Source organism: Cnephaeus nilssonii (assembly GCF_951640355.1).
Source record: "Cnephaeus nilssonii genome assembly, chromosome: 15".
NCBI lineage: Eukaryota > Metazoa > Chordata > Mammalia > Chiroptera > Vespertilionidae > Cnephaeus > Cnephaeus nilssonii.
This window is the reverse complement of record NC_137086.1, coordinates 11,294,648-11,319,537: the sequence shown is the minus strand read 5'-3', so window position 1 is coordinate 11,319,537 and position 24,890 is coordinate 11,294,648. Positions and strand designations below refer to the sequence as shown.

Below are 24,890 nucleotides of genomic sequence, written 5' to 3'. Positions count from 1 at the left end.
CGAAACTCTGAACTAACGTAATTAGGTCATGTCTTTCCTTTGTGACCTGAAAGAACTTAAATCTGTGCTGATTTTCTAGGCAAATAATAATACTAACCTGTCACCTGATTGCTTCAGTTTGCATCGCTTTGCTTGTGCGTGCAGCTGAATATTTATTAGCGATTTTATTTCCTCTTGTGGAACACGTTTGCTCCTGCTCTTTGCTAGAGCACGTTCTTAGAGTACTGGCGCCTGGAGGCGTCAGCGATGTGCCAGGCACCTCTCTTTACCATCTCTATGGGACCACAGGTCAGCCACTCCTTCACTCAGCTCTGTCCCAAGAGGCCTGGTGTGGGTGTGGGTGTGGGTGTGCAGGGGGGGGGGGGGGGAGGGAGGGGCCGCTTTAAGTCCACGACCTCATTTAGGAGTTAGTGGCCGTGCTGTCACTGAACTTGCAGAACCAATCGCAGTCTGTGCCTCTCACAGTACAGAGTCTGCAGCAGGCGATCACATGAATTGCACTGCTCATTGTTTATTTGCAACACCCATGCTCACCATATTTCAGTACCGGTGACGCTATTGCTAATTATCTCAGGTTTTAGTCTCAACATACAGCCGTTCTTGATTGCTACACATTAAGTATACATAGTTTTATGTTTTAAAATAATGATTCATTATGTTAAATGTCTTCACTTATTTTTCAATTATCCAGAGATATTTAGCAAAGTTGTACTTTATGTTGTGATTAATATTCTGGTATTAAAAGTAACAGCCCCTAAAGTTGAACTAAACCATTTTACAAGTTTAAATGAGCACATAGGCCCTTTAAAAAAAAAAACGCACACACACACAAATTTTACTTCCTGCATCAAGAACTAAGTTTTTCTGGCAGCTTTATGGAGGCCGGGAGTGCGGGGGGCGGCGGGGGCGGGCAGAGGGCACGATGTTTCTGGGCTTCTCTTTGCTCATTCATAATGTGACCTGACTGGCAGTAAGCACTTGAAAAGTTTAAACCAAACCTATGTGTACTGGAGCCTTTCTAATTTTGTAATTCACACACACTCCAGTTCCATGTTTCAGAACTGAAACAGTGCTACGACTTAGTTAAGAAGACTAAATGTGACGTTGAGCTGCATGACACATCTACTTGGCAAAGATCGATGCTGCTTGACTTTCATGTCCGGAGCAGGTGCGGCGAAGAGGCACTATGATTAAGTCCAATTCACTGAAATGTCACATGCATTGCAATACGGGAAGCCTCTGGTCCGATTCTATTCTCCCAGTTAAAGGGATAATGCGGTACAGCGTGCTCGGGTTTCCGTTCTAACACAGGAAAGATCCGTTTTGCAGAGGAACTGCACACACTTTCCCACTCAGAGCATCACCATCAGCCTGCCCCCCCACATACCCACACTTCGCCCTCAGTCCTTCCAGACACGGGGAGCCTGGACTGCCAGGCCTCCCAGCTCGCTGCCCCTCGACCCCTCACCTCCTCAGTCTGACCTCCTCTCCAAACCTCCATAATCTTCCCACGTCCCAGAATGTTTTGGCTTTGTTCGAGCATTTGAAAATTAGATTAAGAACATGAGGTTCCACTCCTACAACTCAATAGCAAACAATAAATTACCCAATTAGAAAGTGGGCAAAGGACCTGAATAGACATTTCTCCAAAAAGACATACAAATGGCCAACAAGTATATGAAAAGTGCTCAACATCACTAATCATCAGGGAAATTAAAGCAAAACTACAACAAGATTACCACCTTACACCTGTCAGGATGACTATTATCAAAATAACAAAGAAAAACAAGTGTTGTCAAGGATTTGGAGAAGAGAGAACCCTGTACCCTGTTGGTAAGAATGTAAATGGGTGCAGCCACTTTGGAAACAATACGGGGGCTCCTCAAAAAAAAATTAAAAATAGAATTATCTTTTTTTTAAATTAATTCTCACTCGAGGATTTTTTTCCCCATTGATTTTAGAGAGAGTGGAAGGGAGGAAGAGGAGGGAGAGAGAGGAGAAAGAGAGAGATAGAGATAGAGAGAGAAACATACATTGATGTAAGAGAGCCACATCAATTGGCTGCCCTTGACTAGAATCAAACCCGTGACCCTTCAGTTCACAATCTGATGCTCTAACCACTTCTCAACACCGGCCAAGGCTAAATAGAATTATCATTTAACCCAGCAGTCCCAATACTGGGTATGCATCCATCGGAACTAAAATCTGGATTTTGAAGAGATAGCTGTATTTCGTGTTCATTGCAGCATTATTCACAATAGCCAAGATATGGAAACTAACTGTCCAGCAATGGACTAATGGATAAAGAAAACACAGCCTATACATACAATGGAATATTACTCAGCCTTAAAAAAGGAAGGAAATTCTGCCATATGCAACAATATGATGGACCTGGAGGATGTTACGCTAAGTGAAATAAACCAGACACAGAAAGATCTGCATGCGGGATCTAAAATAGCCAAACTCATAAAAGCAAAGAGTAGAATTTGCTACCAGGGCTGCCAGGGGCTGAGGGTGGAAGAAATGGGAAGGCACTGGCCAAAGGATACCAAGTTTTGGTCCCCCGGGATGAGTAATCCTGGAGATTTACTGTACAACAGGGGGCCTGTGATTAACAATTCCATAATTGTATACTTAAAATTTTGCTAAAAGGGTAGATCTTATATTAACTGCTCTTTCCACAAAAGAACAAACACAGCAACAACAACAAAAGAACACGACGTTCCATTATTTCTCTGTTTGAGGTCAGTGGTGTCTAGTGTTGCCACATAAATTATCATATTACCAAGATAACTTCAGAAAGCTTAACAATAGCCATTTTCATTAAAAAGTGTCATGTATGCAGCCCACACCAACAGTACTGCTCTGTTACAGACTCTATTGTTCTTTGTCAGTAACTCTCATTTCCTTGACATTAATATGAGGAAGGCCAAGGGACATTCTCCGGGCTGGTGAAAATATTTGTAGTCTAATGGGGCTTTTGATTTCACTTCTTCATGTAAAATGACAGGCGGTGTAAGAACTAAAATGCTACCGAAGGCTGTGTGGGAAAACTGACATCTAACATGCTTTTCTAGCGGAGACTGAAATGAAGAGACCGAGCTCGAATAGTAAGAGGAAACCGTGTTGCATCTGAACGTAATCACAGATGTGCTCTTTAAAACTGATGCTGAAACACAGAATCTAGACTTGGAAAGAACTTCAGAAACGAGGAAGTCTAAGCTCCTTCCCCCTGCAGGGACCCTCCAGCCATTGAAGACAGATGGTCGTTCCGCCTTGGAATCCTTCCTGAGATCTGGGACTCTGGAGGGCTAACCTTTTCTACATCGGATAGTGCTGACGGTGAGTCAGAATCTGCCCTACAGCAACGTCCAACCGCCCGTCAGGGGGCTGTCTGGAATAATGGCAAAGGTACAGGCTATCGAGCCTGAGAGAAGGGGGTTGGAGTCCCGGGTATACCTGATAAGGACCTGGTCTCGGAGCCTCAGTGTTCGGGCATGGAAGACGCTGTTAGTGATTTCTCCCTTTCGTGTTAATGTAAGGATTAGAGAAACTGCCTGCGCGGCCTGGAATAGGGAAGACACTCATTAGATGGCCACTTGGCCTAGTCTCGGCCCTGGGACACAGCTACCATTTCCCTCTGCTCGGCTCAAACGCACAATTCTCTCCATGCTTCCCCTAAAGGGGTTCATGGTTTCCAGACCCCTTTAGGCACCTTGGCAGTTCCCCCCTAGTTTACTGAAGAGAGCACGTCCTCACGTGGACCTTGTATGTGAGTGCCCTCAGAGGTGGCCCTTCAACAGAAAGTAGATCGGCAATACATATCTGCTGAACGGACCCCTCTGGAACGTGACTGGTAGACGAGGAGGAGGGCTCCCTGGGGCTCCCCGCCCGCTCTGGCTGAGGCATGCGTGGTACCTGCACATCCTGCTCCAGCTTGATCTTAATCATGTTGTACTCCTCGAAGTCCCATATCCTCTGCTTGCTCAGCTGCTTCTCATAGTCCTCGACTTTCTTGAGGCGGTTCATGAGATACTCCAGCTGAAGGCACAGGAAGACGAGGGGAAGTCAGGCCCCGTCCCTGTCCCGGCTCAGTCCGCCAGGGGCCTGACGAGTGTGGCACAGGTGACGCCTGCAAGTGTCATGGCTCTCGAGGGATCTGTTGGCGCTCAGAAGGCCCCTGTGCCCAAGGCTTTGAATTGCTTAACGGGGTCCTTACTCCAGAAATCCCAAGAGGAATGCTCCAGTAGGAAACTAAGCGCACGGGGATGTCCGGTACAGTGGAGGGAGCAGTCAGTAACCTTGTCATGACTCATGTGTGGTGCCAGGGGGGACTAGACTTATCGGGGCAACCACCTCACAAGGCATATAAATGTCTAATCACTGTGCTGTACACCTGAAACTAATAGCATAGTGTGTGTCAAGTGTATCTGAAAAATAAATTGGAGGGAGGGGGAGGGGGGAGAAGCTAAGCACAGACCCTGCAGTCAGATGTTTGTATTTCTTAAAAAAGAGGAAAAGGACCCATTGAGTCTTGGTCAAGTCATTTCTTTGTGCCTTACATTTCTGAAACAAAGTGATAACCCTGCACCCTGTACAATGTGCCTTAAAGCATTTTCTTGGGCCACAAAAATACCCTGGCTGAGAGAGATGCCCCGGAAACGGGAGAAAGTGGCAGGACCACGGAAACCACAGCGAGCCGCAAGGTGGCCCCGCGCCCAGGGGTAAGGGCCCTCGGCGGGGCCACACTGCTGGACGAAGAGCAGTACTGACCGTCCGCCGTGGCCACCCTCCCCAAGCTACACCAGGCCAGCTATTCCGTCACAGAAGACATCGCCCAGCCAGCACGGACCACCCGGGACACCCCCATCCCTCCCGCCCCCACCTACCTCTTTGGCGTTGTGAGCCTGCAGCGCCCGCTCCCATTTCTTCTTATTACTGGACAGGAGCTCCTGCCGCTCCACCTCAAACGCTTTCTACGACCGAGAAGGAAAAGGGCTCTTGTGTCCGTTCGGCGTAGGCAGGTGCCACAGTATCCGAGCCCACCCTGTCACCAACCACACACAAATCCAAGGCAGACACGCCGAGGTTCACGGGGCCTAATGACTGCCGAAGGAGCTGCGTGGAAATTCGTGTTATGAAGCGTGAACTTCACACAAGTTTGGAGAAGAAATTTGCCACCCGCCCTGTGGCTGAATCAGTATCTGAGGCAGGGAGCTGGAAGGAGGCCAATACCCTTGTTGGCAGTCGCAGGGCAAACCCCGGCATCCAATGCAGCCATGACTAGGGTTGGTGTGTGCTATGGTTGGGGTTCCCGTGAAGCCACGGCAGCATGGAGCTCACGAGGAGACCTGGGACGCAGAAATGAGTCTATAATAATACGAAGAGAGAGGGGCCCCTCCTCCCGGCTCTCTCTCACTTTGGAAAGATCTAAGTCTCTATTTCAATTTAATATTTCATTCGAAGTACTGATTCCTGAGTCCTGTTTGGCATTCCCCTTTCCCATACCTCATCCCTGACTATCATAAACAAATCTACACTAATAAAAGAGAACTATGCAAATTGACCACACCTCCATGATGCCCATCAGCCAATCAGGAGTGAGTATGCAAATTAACCCAACAAAGATGGTGGGTTAATTTGCATATGCAGGCACAGGAGCGGCTGGGCAGGGCAGGACACCTGCTATGAGGGGAAGGATGCGGGGAGGAGGGAGCTACAGGAGTGGCACTGCAGCCGGGAGCGAGGACTTGCAGGCTCCTGGGCGGCTGGGAGCGAGGACTTGCAGGCTCCCGGGCGGCTGGGAGCGAGGACTTGCAGGATCCTGGGTGGCCGGCAGCAAAGCCAGGGGAAGGAAGACCTATTCTTGCACGAATCTTCGTGCAACAGGCCTCTAGTCAGATAAATAATGGTCATGCAGCACTATGCTCTCTCCTCCACTCCTCTCACCCTTACCCAGTTTCATATTCTTTCAAAGCACTTATCACCACCTGTCAAGTGACTTGTTTAGCAATGTGTCTGCTTGCTGTCTAGCTGTCCCCTACAGAGCACAGGCTTCATCCAGGACCTTGTTTTGTCCATGGCCGTATCCCCAGCCCCTGGCACTGTGCCTGGCAACAGTGGATGCTTGATGAATATTTGTTGAATGAGTAAATAAACCCATGAAAGCCCAGGGCAGAGACAGGAAGCAGAGGACCAAGACACTGGACCCCTCCTGAGGTGGTAAGGACAGCGGGCCTTGCACCCCATCACCTCGATGTGGTTGAGCTCCTGGCGGAAGGTCTTCATCACAGTCTTCACTTGCTCCTCCATCCGCTCCAGGAGCACGCAGATGTCTTCCGACTGCTTCTTCAAGTCCTTCACGTACTGGTCATCCTTTATTTTTAACTCCTAGAAAAGATATGTCCAAGGCTGGCCACAAATGGAGACCCCTCTCCTCAGCACCTGTGACCGCTCGGAATCACCGCTGCACAAGGAGAAGGTGGCTTCGGGGGCGCTGCGGGGCGGGCTCGGCGCAGGGCCCAGCTCTGAAGGGGCCGCCCAGGATCAAAGCCTCCATTCCTGCTGCTGCAACGTCCCTGCAACGTCCCCGCAACGTCCCCGAAAGCCCAGGTGTGCCCACTTAGCAATTAGTGTCCAGGCTCCACCGTGGGAACACACCCACTGCAGACTAAGTTCCACTCCTTAACCACACGCACACACAGGTTTCTATTAGGAAGCCAATCGTTCTACAATGACTACCCAGCTTTTTCTTCTGGTTAAGGTGGATCGCTGGGCTGTGCAGCATCCTGAGGCCTGAACTAAGGCCTCCACACTTTTTCATTCAGGAGAAGCAAACCAATAACCCAGTTAACCCCCCCTTCCCCAAGCCGACCCCACCTGGCTGACACTGAGTAACCTGGGCCTCTTGCCTGCTGTAACTCGCTGATAAGCTTGTTCTTATCTTCTATCAGCCCCGCACAGTGCACCTGCTGGGAGTTGAGCATTTCCCAGAGTTCCTGGGGAATTTTCTTGTGTTTGCCCTCCTCCCACTTGGCGGTGATTTCATCAAATTTGTCCTGGCTGGTCTTGACTTCGTTCTCCAGCTTTTCAAGCCTGCAAACACAAACACGCAGGCCCTGCCAGCTCAGCTTCCGACGCTGCCTTCCCCCAGCGCAGGCGGGTCCTCCAGACTCTATAGGACAGGGCTGGGCACCAAGCACTCCCTCCAGGTACACCCGCCCAAGACCAAACCAGGCTCTGAGAAATCTTCTTTTGCTTAATGCCTGACTATAAGCGAGTGAGACCAAATAAACAAAGTGACACATAACAAAAACGGATCAACAGTAAAGCTAGACACACACACATATGGATCAAGAGCCAATTGGTCACCCACTTCTGAGTAAGATGGTGACACCCAGTAGTTAAATAACTGGTCCCTGGAGTTCCATGCCTTGTGTTCAAGTCCTGGCTCTGCCACTAACTGACGCTCAACTTTAGACAAGTTGCTTGACCTCGGCAAGCCCCGTTTTCCTCATCCATGAAATGGACAGGATGGCTGTGTCCACCTTCACATGGCTGTCATCAGGATCAAATAAGATGATGCTCAGCACAGTAGCCGCTTAACAAATGCTACTCATGTGATAACTGTCATTGTCAACAGTGATCTCAAGTGCCTGACCGTTCCTCTCCCAAATTACCAACAATGTCCAGTGGAATGTACAAATAGGGAAACTCTACATTAGCAATAGAAACTAGCGATGGTCTCTCCAGAAATTCCAAAGGAACTATGTGATGGGTTATACTGAGGATGGGCTTGGATTGAAGGAAGGCCTTAGGGCTGAGATGTGAGGCCCCTTCTGAGAACAGGGTCTAGAGCAGTGGTCGCCAACCTTTCGGACCTCACGGACCACCAGTGGGCCACGGACCACCAGTGGGCCACGGACCACTGGTTGGCGACCGTTGGTCTAGAGCAAATGCCAGAGATCCAGTTCCTACTCTAACAGACTGCACGTCCATGAGACTGTCTCCAAATAAGTGTGCAAACCCCGCTAAGGACAGAAATCACAACTTAATCATCTTGTGATCCCCTTTCTTCTTCCCACCTTCCAAGCTAGGACACTTAGTAAAGCTAAGCACACACACATATGGATCCAATTGAATTTCTTCTGCAATTGAATTTCTTCTTCAAAAAATGAGCAGCAGCCATCAGGTCGTCTTTCTAAAATCCACATTTATCTTGTAACTCTGCCACTTACATGCTTCCATTTCTCCTCAGTGGCTCCAGGGTGAAACCTAACCCCTCAGCCTGGCCCTCGGGGCCTTTCCCAAGCTGACCCTGCTGGGGATCGGCCAGTGCCGTTCCTGGTACAGCCCACGACAGGCAGTGGGAAGTTTCCAGAATAAAATCACCAATGTTATTATTATATTAAAGGCGGTGAAGTTGCAATGGGGGAACTACTTATGCTGAACAACTAAATGCGTTGTTGTTAAAATCATACTGTGTGTGAAGACGCTGAGATGGGTTAAAAGGGTCCGCTGGTTGCTCTTCTCATTGAACCTCAGATTGCTAGGCACCCTGAGACCTGGGCAGATGCGTGTGCACGGCAGCCTCCTGCCAAGGACTGGAGCTGAAGGTCTGCCTGAGTCCCCGAGATCCCGCTGGCCCTCTCTGCTTCAAACGCGGAGCCTTTGCTATTCTTTAACACCTGCTACACGGTCCATGACACGGAGCTGTTCCTGGGTCTGGTCATTCTCATGGTCAGCCCACCTGACCTTCTTAGCCTCATCTCTTCTCGTCCCCCGACCCCCTGCCATTCGTCCTTCGCTATCATGCCGGTCCCAAGCATGTCATGGGACCTATGCCTCTGCACAAGCTGTCCCCTCGGCCTAAGTGCCCACTCCTCACTTCCCACTCATCCTGTACATAACTAACTGTACATAATAGCACATAACTCGGGTGTCACTTTGCCTGGAGAGCTTCCTCTACAGTCTCTTCAGAGCGAATCAGAGGCCTCCTCATCTGTGTTTCCACAGCTCTTTACACTTAACCTTCACTTTAACACAAATCACGGTTGGGTGTTTCCATGTCTATGTGGACTAGACATCAAGGCCAGAGGCTGGGTTCACTCCTTTTCGTATCCACACAACTTGGCGCATCCCCGGGAATGTAAGACTTGAGAAAGGGAGGACGAAGGGGGAAGTCAGAGGGAGGGAAGAGGATTTTACTAGACTGAGTTTGACAAAGCCGCTTTCCAGCAACCGGGGACAACTTAGGGACCCGCAAAGGAGACATCTCCACATCCGCCAGGCTCCCGAGCAGGGGCTCCTCACCTCTGACGCTTCAGCTCCTCTTCCTCAACCCTCCGGTGGATCTCTCTGATGTCGGTAGCCACCTGGATATTTGTCACCAACTCGGTGCCGTAGAGCAGCAGTTTAGCCAATTTCTGAAAACAAAGAACTTATAATGTTACAACACTTTATAAAGAACTTATACATACTTATAAAATTTATAAAACTTGATAAGGAATTTATACGTTTATAAAACTTTAAAATAATTTATAAAATTAGAAACATTTTGCACAACTGTTGGTAACTCTTCTATCCACCCAAACTGGAATCAAAAGCCACTTAAGACTTTTCTTTTTTGTTTTTCTCCTTTTCTTTTCTTTAAATTCTTTTTTTAATTTTACATTTTTTTACCTTAAGACTTTTAATAACACCATCTATGTAGCAGCCCGTTTCCACCATGACATTTGTGCTGTGATGTTACAGCTTACAATCTCATAGCACTCTGCAATTCTGGATGTACTTGAATTCCTTCTCAGGGCAGGGACCAGCCAACCAGCACGCGGGCACGCGCTCTAGGTACATATGCTTTCCCCAGTAGACCTCCAAGTGGCTGACACTGCCAGGATCCTCTCTGAGACTCTCAGCTGGGGAGGGGAGGCAGGCAATCACAGCTGTCCTCCCCAGTCCATTTCCCCCTCTTCTTTTTAGTAACCGAATACCCACATTTTAGCTGGGCATTTGATCTCCTAAAATGGACACATCTCCCAAACTCCCGTGCAGTTAGAACGGCCTGATCAATAGCACGTAAGCAGAACAGACAGGTGCCCCTTCTGAATTGTGCCTTGAAGGGAAAAGGTGCGCCTTCCGCTGGCCCTGTTTCCCCTCCCCCCAGGCTGGAGGGTGGTGCTAAAGTACGATATGAGGAGCACGTGAAGGGCAGAAGGAGGTGGGGGCCCGACCTTGAGGAGCCCCCATTTCAGCCCTGGACTGTTACGTGAGGCAGAAAAATAAGCCTCCAAGTGGGATCTTTTTTACAGGGGCCCTAATACAGGAGAGAACGGTAGCTGGCTGCACTACCTTCTCCCTTAATGGGCTCAGGAACTTTGCTATTGGTACCGCCCCTTCTAATCCCTCTTTGTAAATTCCACACTCAGTATCTTCACTCCTGGCATTTTTGTGATGTCATAATTTCACCAAAAAGTTCAAGTATCCTTATGTTATGCCTACGGTTTTCCAAGTCTGTTTTGGAACTTAAAAGTTCTCCAACTCTCAAATCATTTTGGAACCTGGAACCTATAAATATCTTTACCTCAAGAAGTCATTGACATGATCAGAGACTCTATTTCATCTTGCTAGTCTATAGAAATTTTGAAATGCAGTTTAAATAAGTATAAAACAGACCTTAAACCCAGGTATCTTGGGTACTGCTGACTTTTTTAAATGCCCGAAGCTTATAGCTTGTACCAAAATGGTTTTACATGCATAAGGAAGTAATTTTGAGCAATTACTGTAGTTCAGTGCAATTTCCTATTTTCTACTCAAGACAATGCAAACATCAGAAATTTCCAAATCAAGTATTTAAGTCTCAAAGTAAAATGGAAAATGTTGGTCACCAACAGACCAACAAACACACCCCTAACATTTTTGAGACCCAGGAGGAGAATTTAAATGGAGGTCCACATACCATATATCTAAATATTTAGAAATTATAATTCAGTGTTATAAACAGTTCATAAAATATGCTCTTTCCTCCTACCTCAACACCTTCATAACAATTTAGAAGTTCCACCCAGAACTTGGTGGCTAAGGGAGAGCCAGTCTCTGGCCCCCAGCCTACAGTCCACCCCATTCTCATCCCACCCCACCGCTGTCCTACACCCTCAAGGCTTCACATGCAGGCATATGGATTTCCCAGACCATATCCAAGCTCCACCTAGAACCCTTGTCATCCATCAGGCCTAAAGGCTGCACAACAGTGGCCTCGTCTGCCCTGAGCAGGACAGACCCTGGGAAAAGTCTCGTGCAGGCTTGAAAGCAGGCCCAGAACCCTCTGGGCAGGGAATGTGTGGTTCTGTGGCATTCACAGAGCGATCTAAAGGGGGAACTTGGGCTCTGAATGAACCTGAGGCAAGTCCACTTGCGGGGGTGCACCCAGAGGGAAGCCAGAGCGAGACACGGGAGCCTCCTCATCACCACGTCTCTCTAATAGGCTGGAGGGCCTGTCTGGCGCAACAAGGCCAGAGAAAGAAATAAAAGGTGTGAATATTTTTAAATTTTTCATTGAATTTATTGGGGTGACATTAGTTAATAAAATGATATAGGTTTCAGGCGTCCCGTTGAAAGGTATAAATATTAAAGAGGAAGAGATAAAACTCATGTTCAGATGATATGATTATATATGTAAAGCATAACCTTCCCTGACCAGGCCAGCTTAGTGAGCAATTTCCCATATCTCATTTCCTACAGGATCACTGTCTATGCAGTTCACTTCACAATTAATTAAATGTGGCACTTTGCTAGGTCTGGCTTGCTGTTTTGAACTGGCGTTTCTATTTCTCCAGCAATAAAAACGACTTGTTCCAAGTCCTTTATTAAATATCCCAGGAGCCCTGCCATTACCAGGGAGAGCAGTTGATGATTTTCTTTTTAGTGTTTACTGAGTACAGGCCATGCGCTACTCCACAGGTAAAGAGGCTCTTACTCTCATAGAGCTTACAATTTTTTAAATATATTTTTATTTATTTCAGAGAGAAAGGGAAAGGGAGAGAGAGAGATAGAAACATCAATGAAGAGAGAGAATCATTGATCGGCTGCCTCCTGCACACCCCACACAGGGGATCGAGCCCACAACCCGGGCATGTGCCCTGACCTGGGATGGAACTGTGACCTCCTGGTTCATAGGTCACAGCTCAACCACTGAGCCAGCTGGGCTAGAGCTTACAATTTTACTGCGGACACGGCATGCACACACAGTGATTTAGAAAGTCATACAGGGCAGAAAACTATGCAAAATGAAATGAATTAAAGGAGGTCAGCCTGGCTTGCAGAGGAACTCATAGAAGGGCTGGGACTTGGATGGTCTGAAAGAGATTTCATTCCTATTGAGTTTCTTCTAGTCTAAATACAAAAACCGCTCTAGCCGGTTTGGCTCAGTGGATAGAGCATCGGCCTGCAGATTAAAGGGTCCTGGGTTCGATTCCAGTCAAGGGCACGTACCTCGATTACAGGCTCCTCCCCGGCTCTGGTCATGGCGCATGCAGGAGGCAACCAATCAATGTCTCTCTCTCACATTGATGTTTCTATCTGTCTTTCCCTCTCTCTTCCACTCTTTCTGAAAACCAATGGAAAAATATCCTCGGGTGAGGATTAAAAAATAAATAAATAAAATAACTAAATACAAAAACCGTGACATCACCCCTAGCTATCTAGTCTCACAGAACGGTCAGGACCCATTTGCTACCCAGGTCATACCAGTCTGCTTTCTTCTTTCTGTTTATAGCTCTTGCTTTGATCTTCCTCACTCTCCTTCTTCCCATCTAAATATTCTCCAAGCGCTTCCCTGTGATGGAAAAGAATAGAGAAACTGAAATTATTTCTAGTATTTAAGTTCTATATGCAAAGGTTCCATGGGAATTCATATCATATACAAAAATACTTTCCTTATGGTTAATAATTTAGATATTAAAAAACATAATCATAAAATCCTCTAAGTATATAAAGGAGAGAGAATAAAGCCAAAGTTAGAAAAAAAAGTTGATTTTACTTCCTAAATTTTTTAAATTTTATCCTTGAAAGTCAAAGGATAAACTGGTAAAAGATATTTGAAAAAACTTTGCTCTCTATAAAATAGAAAAGCCTCCTTCAAATCAATATTAAAAAAGACAATATATCAAATAGAAAAATTGGCAAAGAATGTGAACAGGCAATTCACGGGAGAAATACAAATGGCAAACAGACAGTTAAAAATATGCTCCGCTTCACATATAAGCAGAGTAATGAAAATGAAAACCCTGTGAGGTATCATTACTCTCCTATCAGACTAGAAAGGTTTTAGAAGGTTGACAATAATACCTCTTCATACTCACAGGGCAATGTTAATTCTCCTGATCTCTGTCAAAATATAGTCCGAATAGGCCAGAACCATCCAGCTATCCCACAGAACATCACAGTGATTCGTCACATCAGGGTTGGCACGCTATGGCCTATGGTACAAATCTGACCCACCTGTTTCTGTATGGCTCACAAGTGAAGAATAATTTTTACATTTTTAAGAGTTTTTAAAAAAAGATGAGGGTGAATAGGCAGAATACAGTGAAACCATTCTGTACAATACTGTACTAGTGGATACTTGTCATTATTTAGTTGTCAAAATCCGCAGAACACCAAGAGTGAATCACAGTGGAAAGAACGGACTTTGGCTGACAATGACATGTCAATGAGGTTCGTCGATTGTAACGAAGGCACCACTCTGGCGGGGGATGTGACAGTGGGAGAAGTTATGCATGTGTGGGGGCAGAAGGTATATGAGAATACTCTGTACCTTCCAGTTGATTTCTCTGTAACCCTAAAACTGCTCTAAAAGAAACAAAGTTTATTAATTTAGGGGGAGAAAGATCAAATATAAAGGAAATTTTGGGACACAAACATTCTATGAGATTCACATTTCAGTGCCCAGTCACTGAAGTTTTGTTGGAACGCAGCCACATAACTTTGGGCCGCTGTGTCCCATGGCCAGCAGACGAGAAGGGAAGTCATCATCTTACTGGGGCAGCTGACCCTGACCAGCAGGACAAGGTAGGATGCTGTTACACAGGGAGGGAGGGTGCTCAGGAATTCAGGGACTGCAGGTGCCTCTTCTCCTACCCTCTATGACCGTCCACTGTGCCTGTGAATGGATGGGTGTGGCAACCCTGGCCTGGAAGGAATAAGGCTATCAGTCTCAGATACTTCAGGAATGAGTGTGGTCACACAAGCAGTTAAGGCGCTGAGACCAGCGGAAGTGGTAGCTGAGGCCCACTGGATGGGTACTTGGGGAAGGCAGGCAGGCTGGGAGGGAAGGGGAGACAGGACAAGGTAGGAGGGCAGGTCCTGGATGGCCTGCATTTCAGTGTATTGACCTCAGTGCCGGCTGCACCCGGCTCCCAGTGAAAGGATTGTTATTTCTGTTTTTAACTTTATTAGTGTGTTCCATGTTTTAATATCCCATACTTTGCTTGAACTTTCTGGAATGAAAGTTTTCTATCAAGAAACAAGGCCCTCTGCCCTGGCCGGGTAGCTCAGTTGGTTAAAATATGTTCAGATATGCCAAGGTTGCCGGTTTGATCCCTGGTCAAGACACACAAAAATATCGATCAATGAATGCATGAACAGTTGGAAAAAGAGATGTTCTCCCTCCCTTCCTTCCTCTCTCTCTCTAAAATCAATAAATACATTTAAAAAAAATTTTAAAGGCCCTCTCACCTTTGGGGCACTCCAGCCCCTCACTGCAGGGGGCTCCTGCCCTGGCAGCACCGCACACCTAGGCCCCCCCACCCCCCCCACCCCCCCCCCCCCCACCCCGGCACGGCCTCCGGAACACCCGAGGCGCTTTGCCACGGCCAGCCCAGCCCCTGCTCACCGTCTCCGGGCATCCAGGCGCGCCGCGATGCGGAGGCGCCGGGCCTGGATCCGCTCCTGAGGATTATCCGAATTGATCGAGGGTCCGAGAACCTGAGTGGCTAAGTGTTCCTCCTCCTTATCCTCCAAGATCCCCAGGGGTACCGGCGGATTCATGGCGGGTGCCTCCCCCAGGCAGCTCGGCCGGGGACCAACGCTAGACCGCGGCCGGTTGCTAACAACAAGTCGTTGCCAGGGTAAAGCAGTCACCTGACCCGCCGCCGCCGCCGCCGCCGGAGGCGATTGCGTGCGCAGCTCTGGCCCCGCCCACCGCCGTTCAGACCGGGTGTCCCAGCTTCGGGCTTATTATTCCTCTCTACAAAGGACCAGTCATATTAGCACAGATTGGAAGACTGAAGCGCTGGACCAAGTTGTGGTTCACCGCTTACTGACCCTCATGACTAATTCATCATTCATTCATCACCAAATGGCTATTCCTCAAAATCATATTCATCAAATATTATTGAGCATCTCGTGGGCATGGTCCCTTCCTCATAGAAGCTACCTTCCGATGGGTCCACTCGGAGCTTATTGCCTCACTGGCAAGTTTGAACTGAAGTACATTGCACCCATCTATTCATCATCTAGTCATTATTGAGCTCCTACTCAATGTAGAACCTACATTGTGCATGGGCCCCCCTCCTCCTCTGGAATGTGAAACCCCATCCTATCAATCGTTTTGCCCAAAAAGGGATTGTTGTCTTCTATAGCCCTTTTCAGTAGGGCTAAAACCTAGGACAATCCCACCAGTACCACCTTACAGAAAAGGGGGGAGCAGAGGGAAATAGTACCAGGGGAGGTGGGGAGAGGAGTAAGTTAAGGGTACAGAACATACTGAAAACTCTCAAGGAAGCACTGTCCCCTGAAAAAGCACTATTTCCTGGCTGGTTTTTGTGTCTCAATGTCAACAAAATAGTATTCTTATTGAGAATTAAAAGGCTTTTTAACATTTGACAGGGCCTTGATCCATTGGCCTGTGGGAAACGCCGGAAGGGGTATGTAGTGAGAACAGGTAGGTCCTAGTCCTAGACCTGCCCTGCAACCTTGGAGAAGTCACAACTACTTGAGGATCATTTTCTCAACTGTCACTCGGTGCCGTCTGCCTACTCAATTCAGAGCAATGTGACAAGGCCCAAGCAGGCAGGCTCTTCGGATGTACAGCTGGCTAGAATGAACTCAGGGGCCCACAGGTGTATGACTTTCCACAGACTAAATCGGTCCAGTCCTTTGAGCATGGCATCCCCATCCCTGGGTGAGTTTTGGGTGATAAAGACTAGGCAGGCTTCCTCTGCTATGCCACAGGCTGGCCATCTACCTCAGTTTATAGTCTTTTTGCAGAATAAGAATGATACGCTAATTACATTTTAACATACTAAGTCAAGTCCCCCCACTTAATTCTATATCCATAAGGTATACCAAGTCCCCTTAATTGGGGTTTGGGGGTTCATATCTCCTTTTAATGTTTTGCTATAAAACAAGGAGTGATGATCTAAGACAAGTGGCCAGACATTCATTTCCTCCCCACAGCTCCCTCCCATTTTGCACCTACCAGGGAAAAACAAAGAAGACAGTCTGAAAACTGAAAGGATTTAAAAATTATTTACTCTTTACTTTTTATTACAATAAATATTTGTCAATAATGGAATTAAACAATTTTAAATTAAAACCTACTGCATTACTTTTGGGTTTCACAGCAGCAGAAATAAACATTAAATCCAGTTGAAAGGACAAGGCTTCCGGAATCCAGTGGCAAGAAAACAGTCAGGTCTTGATTATCTGGGGTAGCGACGGGAAACAGCAACACCGAGGATGCAAATATATCGGTAAAACACATGGTTGTACATCAAAGACTTATCTACGATTTTACAACATTCCTGCGAAGGAACTGAAGCGAGTTGCGAAGCCCCACTTCCGCAAGCGCTGAGGCCCAGAGCTGCCTGCCAGCCAGGAATGGGCCCCAGCACCTTCAGACCCAGAAGCCTCAACCCTGGTGGGAGCGGCCGTCTTTCTCAGAAGCGGGCTGCCTGGCTCACACGATCCCCCGTGAAAGGGAAATGGAAAGTGACTTATTTCAAGGGCCTTTCCTGGGACTGAGATGAGCTAGAAGTTGGGAAGTGGCTCCAGATGCGGGAGAAGCTTCACCGAGCTAGGGCTGCATGCAGATTAAGTCGGCAGGAAGAAAGTGCACGGAGGCTCACCACCTCGCTGATAATCAAGAGTAGACTGCATGTACACACGAATAGATCATACATATATATGCACAGAGAATACATGTGTACATATGAACTATGTATATATACACACACATCACGCATAACCAGACAAAATAAATGCTACATGATTTACTATAAACACAGCAAGTCCTAGATAGACCGATTATGAATATGTTCAATTAAACTACTTGGAAGGGAAAATAAAATTTTGTGCTCCTCTTCTTCTTCGATAATATATTCAACTTGTAGCAAATGTATTCCAGTTGCTTGAGTGGTATTGTCTCTAGGTACCTGAGAAGGGACGGAACCGTCTTTTGTTTCAGAATCCACAGAAAGCAAACTGTGACAGTAATTGATTCGGCCATGGTTCCTGCCACCCATTCTTAATCACAGGGCATGAAACGGTACTCAGAAAAGCATCCAATTATTTTTCTGCAATTGGTTACAGATTTCATCTATTATATTAGATGGGAAGTGAGGTGAGGGGAGGGGAGGGGAGAAGATGGCAGCAGGAAGTTTATACCTCTACACCTTGGAGATTATCCACTGACTTCTCCTTTACCAGAGGAAATGCTGCCTTTTTTTAAAAAGTTGAAATTTAGAGTTTAATACTAAATTCTGCTTTCTTGGCACATTTCAGAATGAGTAAGTAACCCATGTAGCTGGGTCTTTGTCTCTTGTATGGCTGCTCTAATGGGGCAAGTTATCTAAACAAAATAATCTACAAAAATAAAATGTTAATATTGTGAGGCAATCTTAAATAGTAGTTATTAAATTCAAAGTCTGATATGGAATGATACCAGTATTTTAAACAGATTTATAATGCAGCATGCAGAGATCTTGTAAAATTAAAACAGGCCCCTGGTTAATAACAGCAAGTACTAACTAAACATGTTCCTGGTCAGGAACTTCTTAGATAATAAAAAGTGCTTGTCAAGAATACCAGAATCTAGAATTCATGGAGAATTATGTATGATTTAATTTTTTAAAAGTTAGTTCTAATTTTAATTGTTACTGCTCAAGAGAAGACAGTAGGTAGCCAAAGAGCTGTAGGCACCCACGGCATTTAGCCACTCCTTGTGTCTTCAAACCTGTCTCTAACTTCAATGTAGCATTCGGTACCCTATGGCCATGATCCAACTCACATGCTTTAAAAACAGCACCCTCTGATGCCGCCTGGCTTTCAAGAATGCTTCTGTGAAGACCAAGGCAATGTGAATGGTCTGTGGGAGACCAGACACTCCTGTTGTGTCCAAATGGACTTCCCTAAGGAGCCCTTATTAAAAAAATCAGTCCCTGTGCCACTTTCCAATTCTGGGGACCTGGCCTTTCTGACCAAATGCAACCCAACCCCCTTGCTCAGGCCACCCGTGAGAGGGCTACAAGTGGCAAAACTGCCTTTGCTATCCTAAATATTAGCTATTGAAGATCTGTCTGTATAAAGAGCAGGTCCCTGCTTAAAAACAAACAAAACAACAACAACAACAAAACCAGCCAGATGACTATCTTTTGCATATTTGTTTACTAAAAAGCAAAGCACATTACTAGCATGCAGGTTAAAAAGTAAGGTGACATTTATTTTGCACTGTAGAAACACTGGAAATGAACGAGCCAATAAACCCAATTTCCATGGCTCCATGCAAGGAAAAAGTAAACACATTGCCACTTTCTCTGGAAAAATTAAACCACCATGATTTACCATAGACCCTAAAAGTAGCTGCCTGCCAATATGTCAGTCATTTGAACCACCGTCAAAGATGAAAAGTAAAACATACAAATCACATCTCATAATTAATAAAGGAAAATCAGAATCTACTTAAGCTATCCTAAAATGCAGAGCTTCACACTTTTAAGTTTCACAGTGATTAATTGAACACCATTTTATTGTTAAAACTGCCACCTTAAACGTACATGTCAAAGTGCTTCAAATGCAGCATACTAGTTAAAATTCCTGGAAGGTTCTAGTACTGGCAGCTAACCTAATAAGGTTGTTCACCCACAGGGTGTTCAAGAAAGGGCACGCTGCCTTACAAAGAAATCTCATAGGACAAAGAAGATTCTAATCCGACCTTAAAATTTCCTAGAAGTAGAGTGCTCAATCACGTCCAGAACTGAGGTCAAGAGAAAGGCCACTCTGAACACAGGAACCAACACAACCAAAGATTTCCGTACCTGTTTTTGGCTTCTTTGGAAACCCAAAGTCAACGTTAATCTAGCCCATCAGGTTTACTTTGTTCCCTCTGGCCCGTTCCCAGTCCTTGACTAGACAAGATTTCTAAAGGCAACCAAGGAGATTTGAATGTGGCAAGATCTGGGGCAACACAGCAAGTGGGCATCTCTGTCCTAGGCAGTGGCTAGTTAAAATGAAACCCAGGTGAAGACTGGAGAGGAAGAGTTACAAACAGACTTCTAGTTAAAATATAAGGGGGAAAGTAGCCTTTGATTCAAACACCTTCAGATTACCTTTTTATTCTCCATAGGTTACAGAATCAAAGTCTGCTTTGGACAGCAAGGTACATTCCCAATGCTTTATGACTAACTACAAAATACACTAATTCTTCGTAAATTAAACAATTAGGAAACTTTCAAATTCACAGTTGAATCCAAAATTAGTGGAGGAATGATGGGCTATATTGTGACAATTTTAAAATGTGCATTACACTTAAATCATTGGGCCCCATGGGCATTAGGCATTAAGGTGATCCCTACTTACCCTTAAATTATGTATGACGCATGGTTTTTTTGCTATGCATATTCCCCCAATGCCCAGGTTCCAGACCATGGTCAATACTCTTTTGGTATTTAATTTGGAATTTGGGCAACTCTAGAGATACATTCCTCTCCTAATAGCTCTATATTAAAATAAATGACATGCTGGTAGTAGTACATAAACATTCTAGACCATAATCAGCATTTCTTTTAAAATTAGAATTAAAAGTACTTTTAAATTAGAATTAAATTAGAATTAACCATGATATTATTCAATATCAAGGAAGATTATTAGTTTTCTATTTGGAAGTTACTCTATTACTTTTAAGACTAAAACCCATAAACTATATTCATTACATATTAGTGGAGGAATGACGATTTAAAATGTAACAAATTTAAACTGTGTGTTGCACTAAGATCATGTTATTAAAGTTCACAAAAGGCAGCATTAACATCCTGTATCCAGGTATTTTCTAATTTTTCTATCCCGTGCCCCTCTCAAATATGGGGGAATTCTTTTCTGACAAGCAAGAAAGGGCATTTTTCATACCAGAACCTGAAAAGAAGCTTCTCTTACAGGTTAGGTAACTTTGGTCAGTAGAAACACAAAGTAAACCTCTGGCCTGGCTAAGGCACTCTATTCTGAAATGTACAGAAAACATGTAGGGGTGACCAACCATCCCATTGCTCCCCCAAAAGGCAGCTCAGTGTATGCTGGGAGAAAGGCTGAGGTGTGAACTCACCCCAAAATATCATGCATAAGCCTGAAATATCTTCTATACTTTGGAAATGTTGTGGTAACTGGCATGACATAAATGCACAGAGCTATTTGTAACTAAGTCCTGCTTCAGGCACCCCATCACTACATAACAAATGGGGACTTTCAAGATGCACTTGAAGATGGCAGACTACGCCAAGAACAAGAGTCAGCAGCACACTCCAGAAGCACAGTTCACGATGTTCTGAGACAGTTCATCCCACTTTTACTTTCACCTTGCTGACAGTCACCTTTCTTTCCTCTAAGGATGTCAATAAAACTGACGATGGCAGCATCCTTTACCACCAGAGGGAAATGAGTCATAAAGTATAGGCACAAAACAATTTTCAAATGAACTTGATGCAACAGGAAGAGAGCAGAAACACACTTTGAGGTTAAAAGCCCCCAAATGACAGGACAGGACCTTACGCCAGAAGTAAGAGGTATTTTCTTACTATACTATAAGGTGAAGGAAGCCTGTGGTCCAAATGTGTCATTTTATAAATATTTATCAGTTCCTTTCTGATATAGAACAGATTAATCTCATTCTTGTGTACAAGGTCAACAGAACAGTGAAATGATTAGCTCAGAAACCTTAAAGCAAAGCTCTGTTCCCAGCCCAAAAGAACACTTTCTCCAGTTCAGTTTACAGATGACACGGAACAAGGTCTACTGAGAAGAGCATTCCCTTCACTTAATTGATTCATTCTGTGACCTCTATGATGGCAACTTATCAACAAACATGGAATCACTGCCCACATTTTCCGGCATCAATTTCTCACCTATTTTCAGTGTTCATTTTTGTCTCAGAGAAAGTCACTGAATATACCTCAACCTTTACAAACATTTTTAAAAATGAGTACAGAACCATGAGATCAGTTCCTTGACTCTTCATTTCTAATGACCTAGATGACAATTATTAGAATTTACAAATTTAGGAACTGAAATATCAATTATATAGTTATTTTTACAAAGCAGCAGACAGAAGTTCAACAAAGAAATACACTATATAATTAAACTTTAAAATGGTCACATTCCTAGATAAATAATGGTTATGAACTTAATTACATATCAACACAGTGGTGCCTATTTTATCCAAGTGCAATCCATCCAAAAACAGGGTTTAAGATACACTCTTCATTCAAGCACAAACTTCATTCAGTGAAAAATAAAAGAAAATCAGGGAGTAAATTTCACTACCACCAAAGTAAATGGAGACAAAGTAAAAAGAAGAAGAAGAAAATACCCACATTCATGGAAAGGTGTGATCTATCAAATAACCACATTAAAGTCAGAGATTTTGATGCTTGTCTGTAAACCTCAAAACTGTTCCAAGTATTATTAAAGAGAGTATGTACTCAATAAGGCATATATTTAAAAAAATTTCTTCAAGTGGGAAGGTGGGCAAGCTGGAGAAGAGAGTTTCTCTCTACTTCTTTATCCTGAATAAAATAAGAAATTAAAAAAAAAATACAGCACTCTCTCCTCTACAAAAAGAGAGGAAGGAAGGAAGGACAAACTGAATTACAAAACTCATTTTGTAGTAAGGTTCACATAGTCATTTCATAGTGAGGTTCATGAGAGTCCTAACTCCAAAGTAAATTTCTCCAATAAGGAAGTTTATCTGTGTTCCTCGCAAGTAGTTACCATCAGACTCACACTGGCTCATGCATTCACTTAATCAGTTCTCAGGCACCAAATCTCAGCAACTTAGAGCTGAGGGGGGAAATGCCACATTTAAACAATGAACCATGCCAATGGGTGAGCTACAATTACAATCCATTCTCTACTGAGTGTCAATAGAATATTTTTCTTTAAAAAGAAAACTAAACCATTGACCAAGCTCTGCTCCATAACAAAGAGAGCCAGAATATTAGAGAATCTAAACATATATTCTAGCTCTCTTAACACATGAGGACAAAGGCATTTCCGTGGGGAAGAGAAACCAGTATATTGGCAAACCTGTATATTGTCCTGAAATCATTTGGCATCTCTTGCTGAAGGTGACTTGCTCTTATCTTTTCCTGATGTTAGATGACAGCTTCCAGAGCTAACGACCTGTTACTAAGTACCAAATATGAAAACATATTGTGGTTTTCTGAACATCATCAGTGTTTTAAAACAATTTGGGGGTGTTTTAAATAATAAAAATAAAGCATCTTTAACTCTGTATGAACCAAAACATTATGAACTCATGAAGTTAAAATCACTAGAAACATTTTGCTGGTCTAATGTACATTAAGCTTAACCAAAACATCACATGGTTTAATAAAAAATAAAATAAGGTGGGAGTTAGTAGGTTCAAAATTCCACATTTCAGATTAAATATATCATTCTTGCTGTACAAGTACCACACACAGAGTTCCCATGTCTGTTAAGCAGATCAGTTTAGTTCAATGGTGATAGATGAAATATTTACAAGCATCGTATTTACAGTACTTCTTTCTGTAGATTACAGGCCAATATTCTTTTCTTCCATTCCTAGTCAATCTGAGTTGGGTTTCCTTAATGAGAACGGGTAAATCTGAAAATGGCTGCTCAGTTGCTTTACCTATATAAAACCAGAAAAGGAGACAGTGACAAATATGAACCTAATTTTTCTTTTTTTTAAAGCACACAGAATTCACCCTCTGAAGACAACAATTTAATGACACAGCAAAAATCATCAGACATAATGAAGGTTTTTCTGGGTTAGTATAGCCATGGACCTAGATGGCTAAGTAAGAGTACTAGAGCCCTAACTGGTTTGGCTCAGTGGATAGAGCGTCGGCCTGCGGACTCAAGGGTCCCAGGTTCAATTCCAGTCAAGGGCATGTACCTTGGTTGCGGGCACATCCCCAGTGGGGAGTGTGCAGGAGGCAGCTGATCGATGTTTCTAACTCTCTATCCATCTCCCTTCCTCTTTGTAAAAAAAAAAAAGAGAGAGAGAGAGAGTACTAGACCTATCCTGGGAGAGTTAGGACTTAAACCTGGGTCTCCATTGTTCTAGTCTTTCCAGAGCCCTCCAGACCATACAGATGCAAATCAAATCTACTGAAAAATTATAGGGTTAGTTAATTTAAACCAGCTAGTAGGTAAAAAAAAAAAAAAAAAAAAAAAAAAAAGTATATATATATATATATATATATATATATATATATATAGACTCAATATTCAGCTTTTTATAACATTTCTTGGTAATCATTCCTAATCCTGATGAAAGAGTTTAAAACTAGATCTGTACACATTTTGGGAGGTTTAGGACATATTAGTTAGGGTATCACTAATGGGTTTGCAAGAACTTGGTTATGTGCCAGTTAGTAAATATCATTTTTTGATATTTCTTACTTCTTTTCTTATTTGTATTACTTACTAGTATATTTCAATGGTTCAAGTGAATGTTTTGTATGACTTAGCAAGTTTTACCTCCTGGTCAGAAGTTGTAGAAGTGGTAGAACACGAAGACAGACAAAAAAAGACACTCCTGTAATTTCTTTCAGTTAGCCTATATCTATTTTCCAGATTTTTAACAAAGGAAATTTAAAGAAAAATGTGTTTTGGTTTGGTGTATGTATGATTTTCTGAAGATATGCTTCTGAAGGGTTATAATAAATTAAAACAATTACAAAAGACATTGGCAGCCTGGCCAACGTGGCTCAGTGGTTGAGCATCGACCTCTGTACCTGGAGGTCATGGTTCAATTCCCAGTCAGGGCACATGCCTGGGGTTGCAGGCTCGATCCCCAGTGGGGGACATGCAGGAGGCAGCCAATCAATGATTCTCTCCATCATTGATGTTTCTATCTCCCTCTCCTTCTCCCTTCCTCTCTGAAATCAATAAACATACATATACTTTAAAAAGACCTTGGCAACTGTGTTCCACATCATGCATGTGCCTGATGAAGTATCAGGATACAAGGCCTACAAATGCTGCTATATAGCATAATGTTAAATTTGCACAAATAAAAACACAGACAATTATGTCTTCAGATTATAATTCATAGTTATCATGATTTTTTTCCCTAACAATTTCATCGATTTTGTCCCAACAAATGTGGGCTATGTTGGGGAGAAACATAAGGGGGAAAAGCCTAAGTTTAACAACATATGCAAAGTATAAAGTTGTTATCAAGCATGACAGGCGCCTGTCACTTTATAACTATGAACAACAATATATAATTGTTTTCTCAAACTGATTCACAGCAGGGTTCCTTTCAAAACAAGCATACCAAGTAGAAGAGTTTTAAGGGACATAAAAGTGTGAATAGGCTTCTCTATAAAAGTATCCTCAGAAAATAAAGCAAATGA

The 24,890-nt window shown here is 44.2% G+C and overlaps 2 protein-coding genes across 3 annotated transcripts in view; both read right to left on the bottom strand.

The window, feature by feature from the left end:
- Positions 1 to 15,099, bottom strand: part of DRC1 (dynein regulatory complex subunit 1) — a 32,683-nt gene extending 17,584 nt beyond the window's left edge. For both annotated transcript variants that reach the window (XM_079792144.1, XM_079792145.1), the window contains exons 1-7: positions 14,888 to 15,099; positions 12,742 to 12,829; positions 9,313 to 9,425; positions 6,912 to 7,095; positions 6,253 to 6,390; positions 4,890 to 4,976; positions 3,919 to 4,041 (exon numbers count right to left, since the gene is read on the bottom strand). In XM_079792144.1, the coding sequence (XP_079648270.1) occupies positions 3,919 to 4,041; positions 4,890 to 4,976; positions 6,253 to 6,390; positions 6,912 to 7,095; positions 9,313 to 9,425; positions 12,742 to 12,829; positions 14,888 to 15,042 (888 nt within the window). In that variant the 5' untranslated portion in view covers positions 15,043 to 15,099. The remainder of the gene's footprint in view (positions 1 to 3,918; positions 4,042 to 4,889; positions 4,977 to 6,252; positions 6,391 to 6,911; positions 7,096 to 9,312; positions 9,426 to 12,741; positions 12,830 to 14,887) is intronic.
- An 834-nt stretch (positions 15,100 to 15,933) lies between these two features.
- Positions 15,934 to 24,890, bottom strand: part of SELENOI (selenoprotein I) — a 45,681-nt gene continuing 36,724 nt past the window's right edge. Inside the window, exon 10 of the mRNA XM_079792012.1 lies at positions 15,934 to 23,155. Within this exon, the coding sequence (XP_079648138.1) occupies positions 23,057 to 23,155 (99 nt within the window). The 3' untranslated portion in view covers positions 15,934 to 23,056. The remainder of the gene's footprint in view (positions 23,156 to 24,890) is intronic.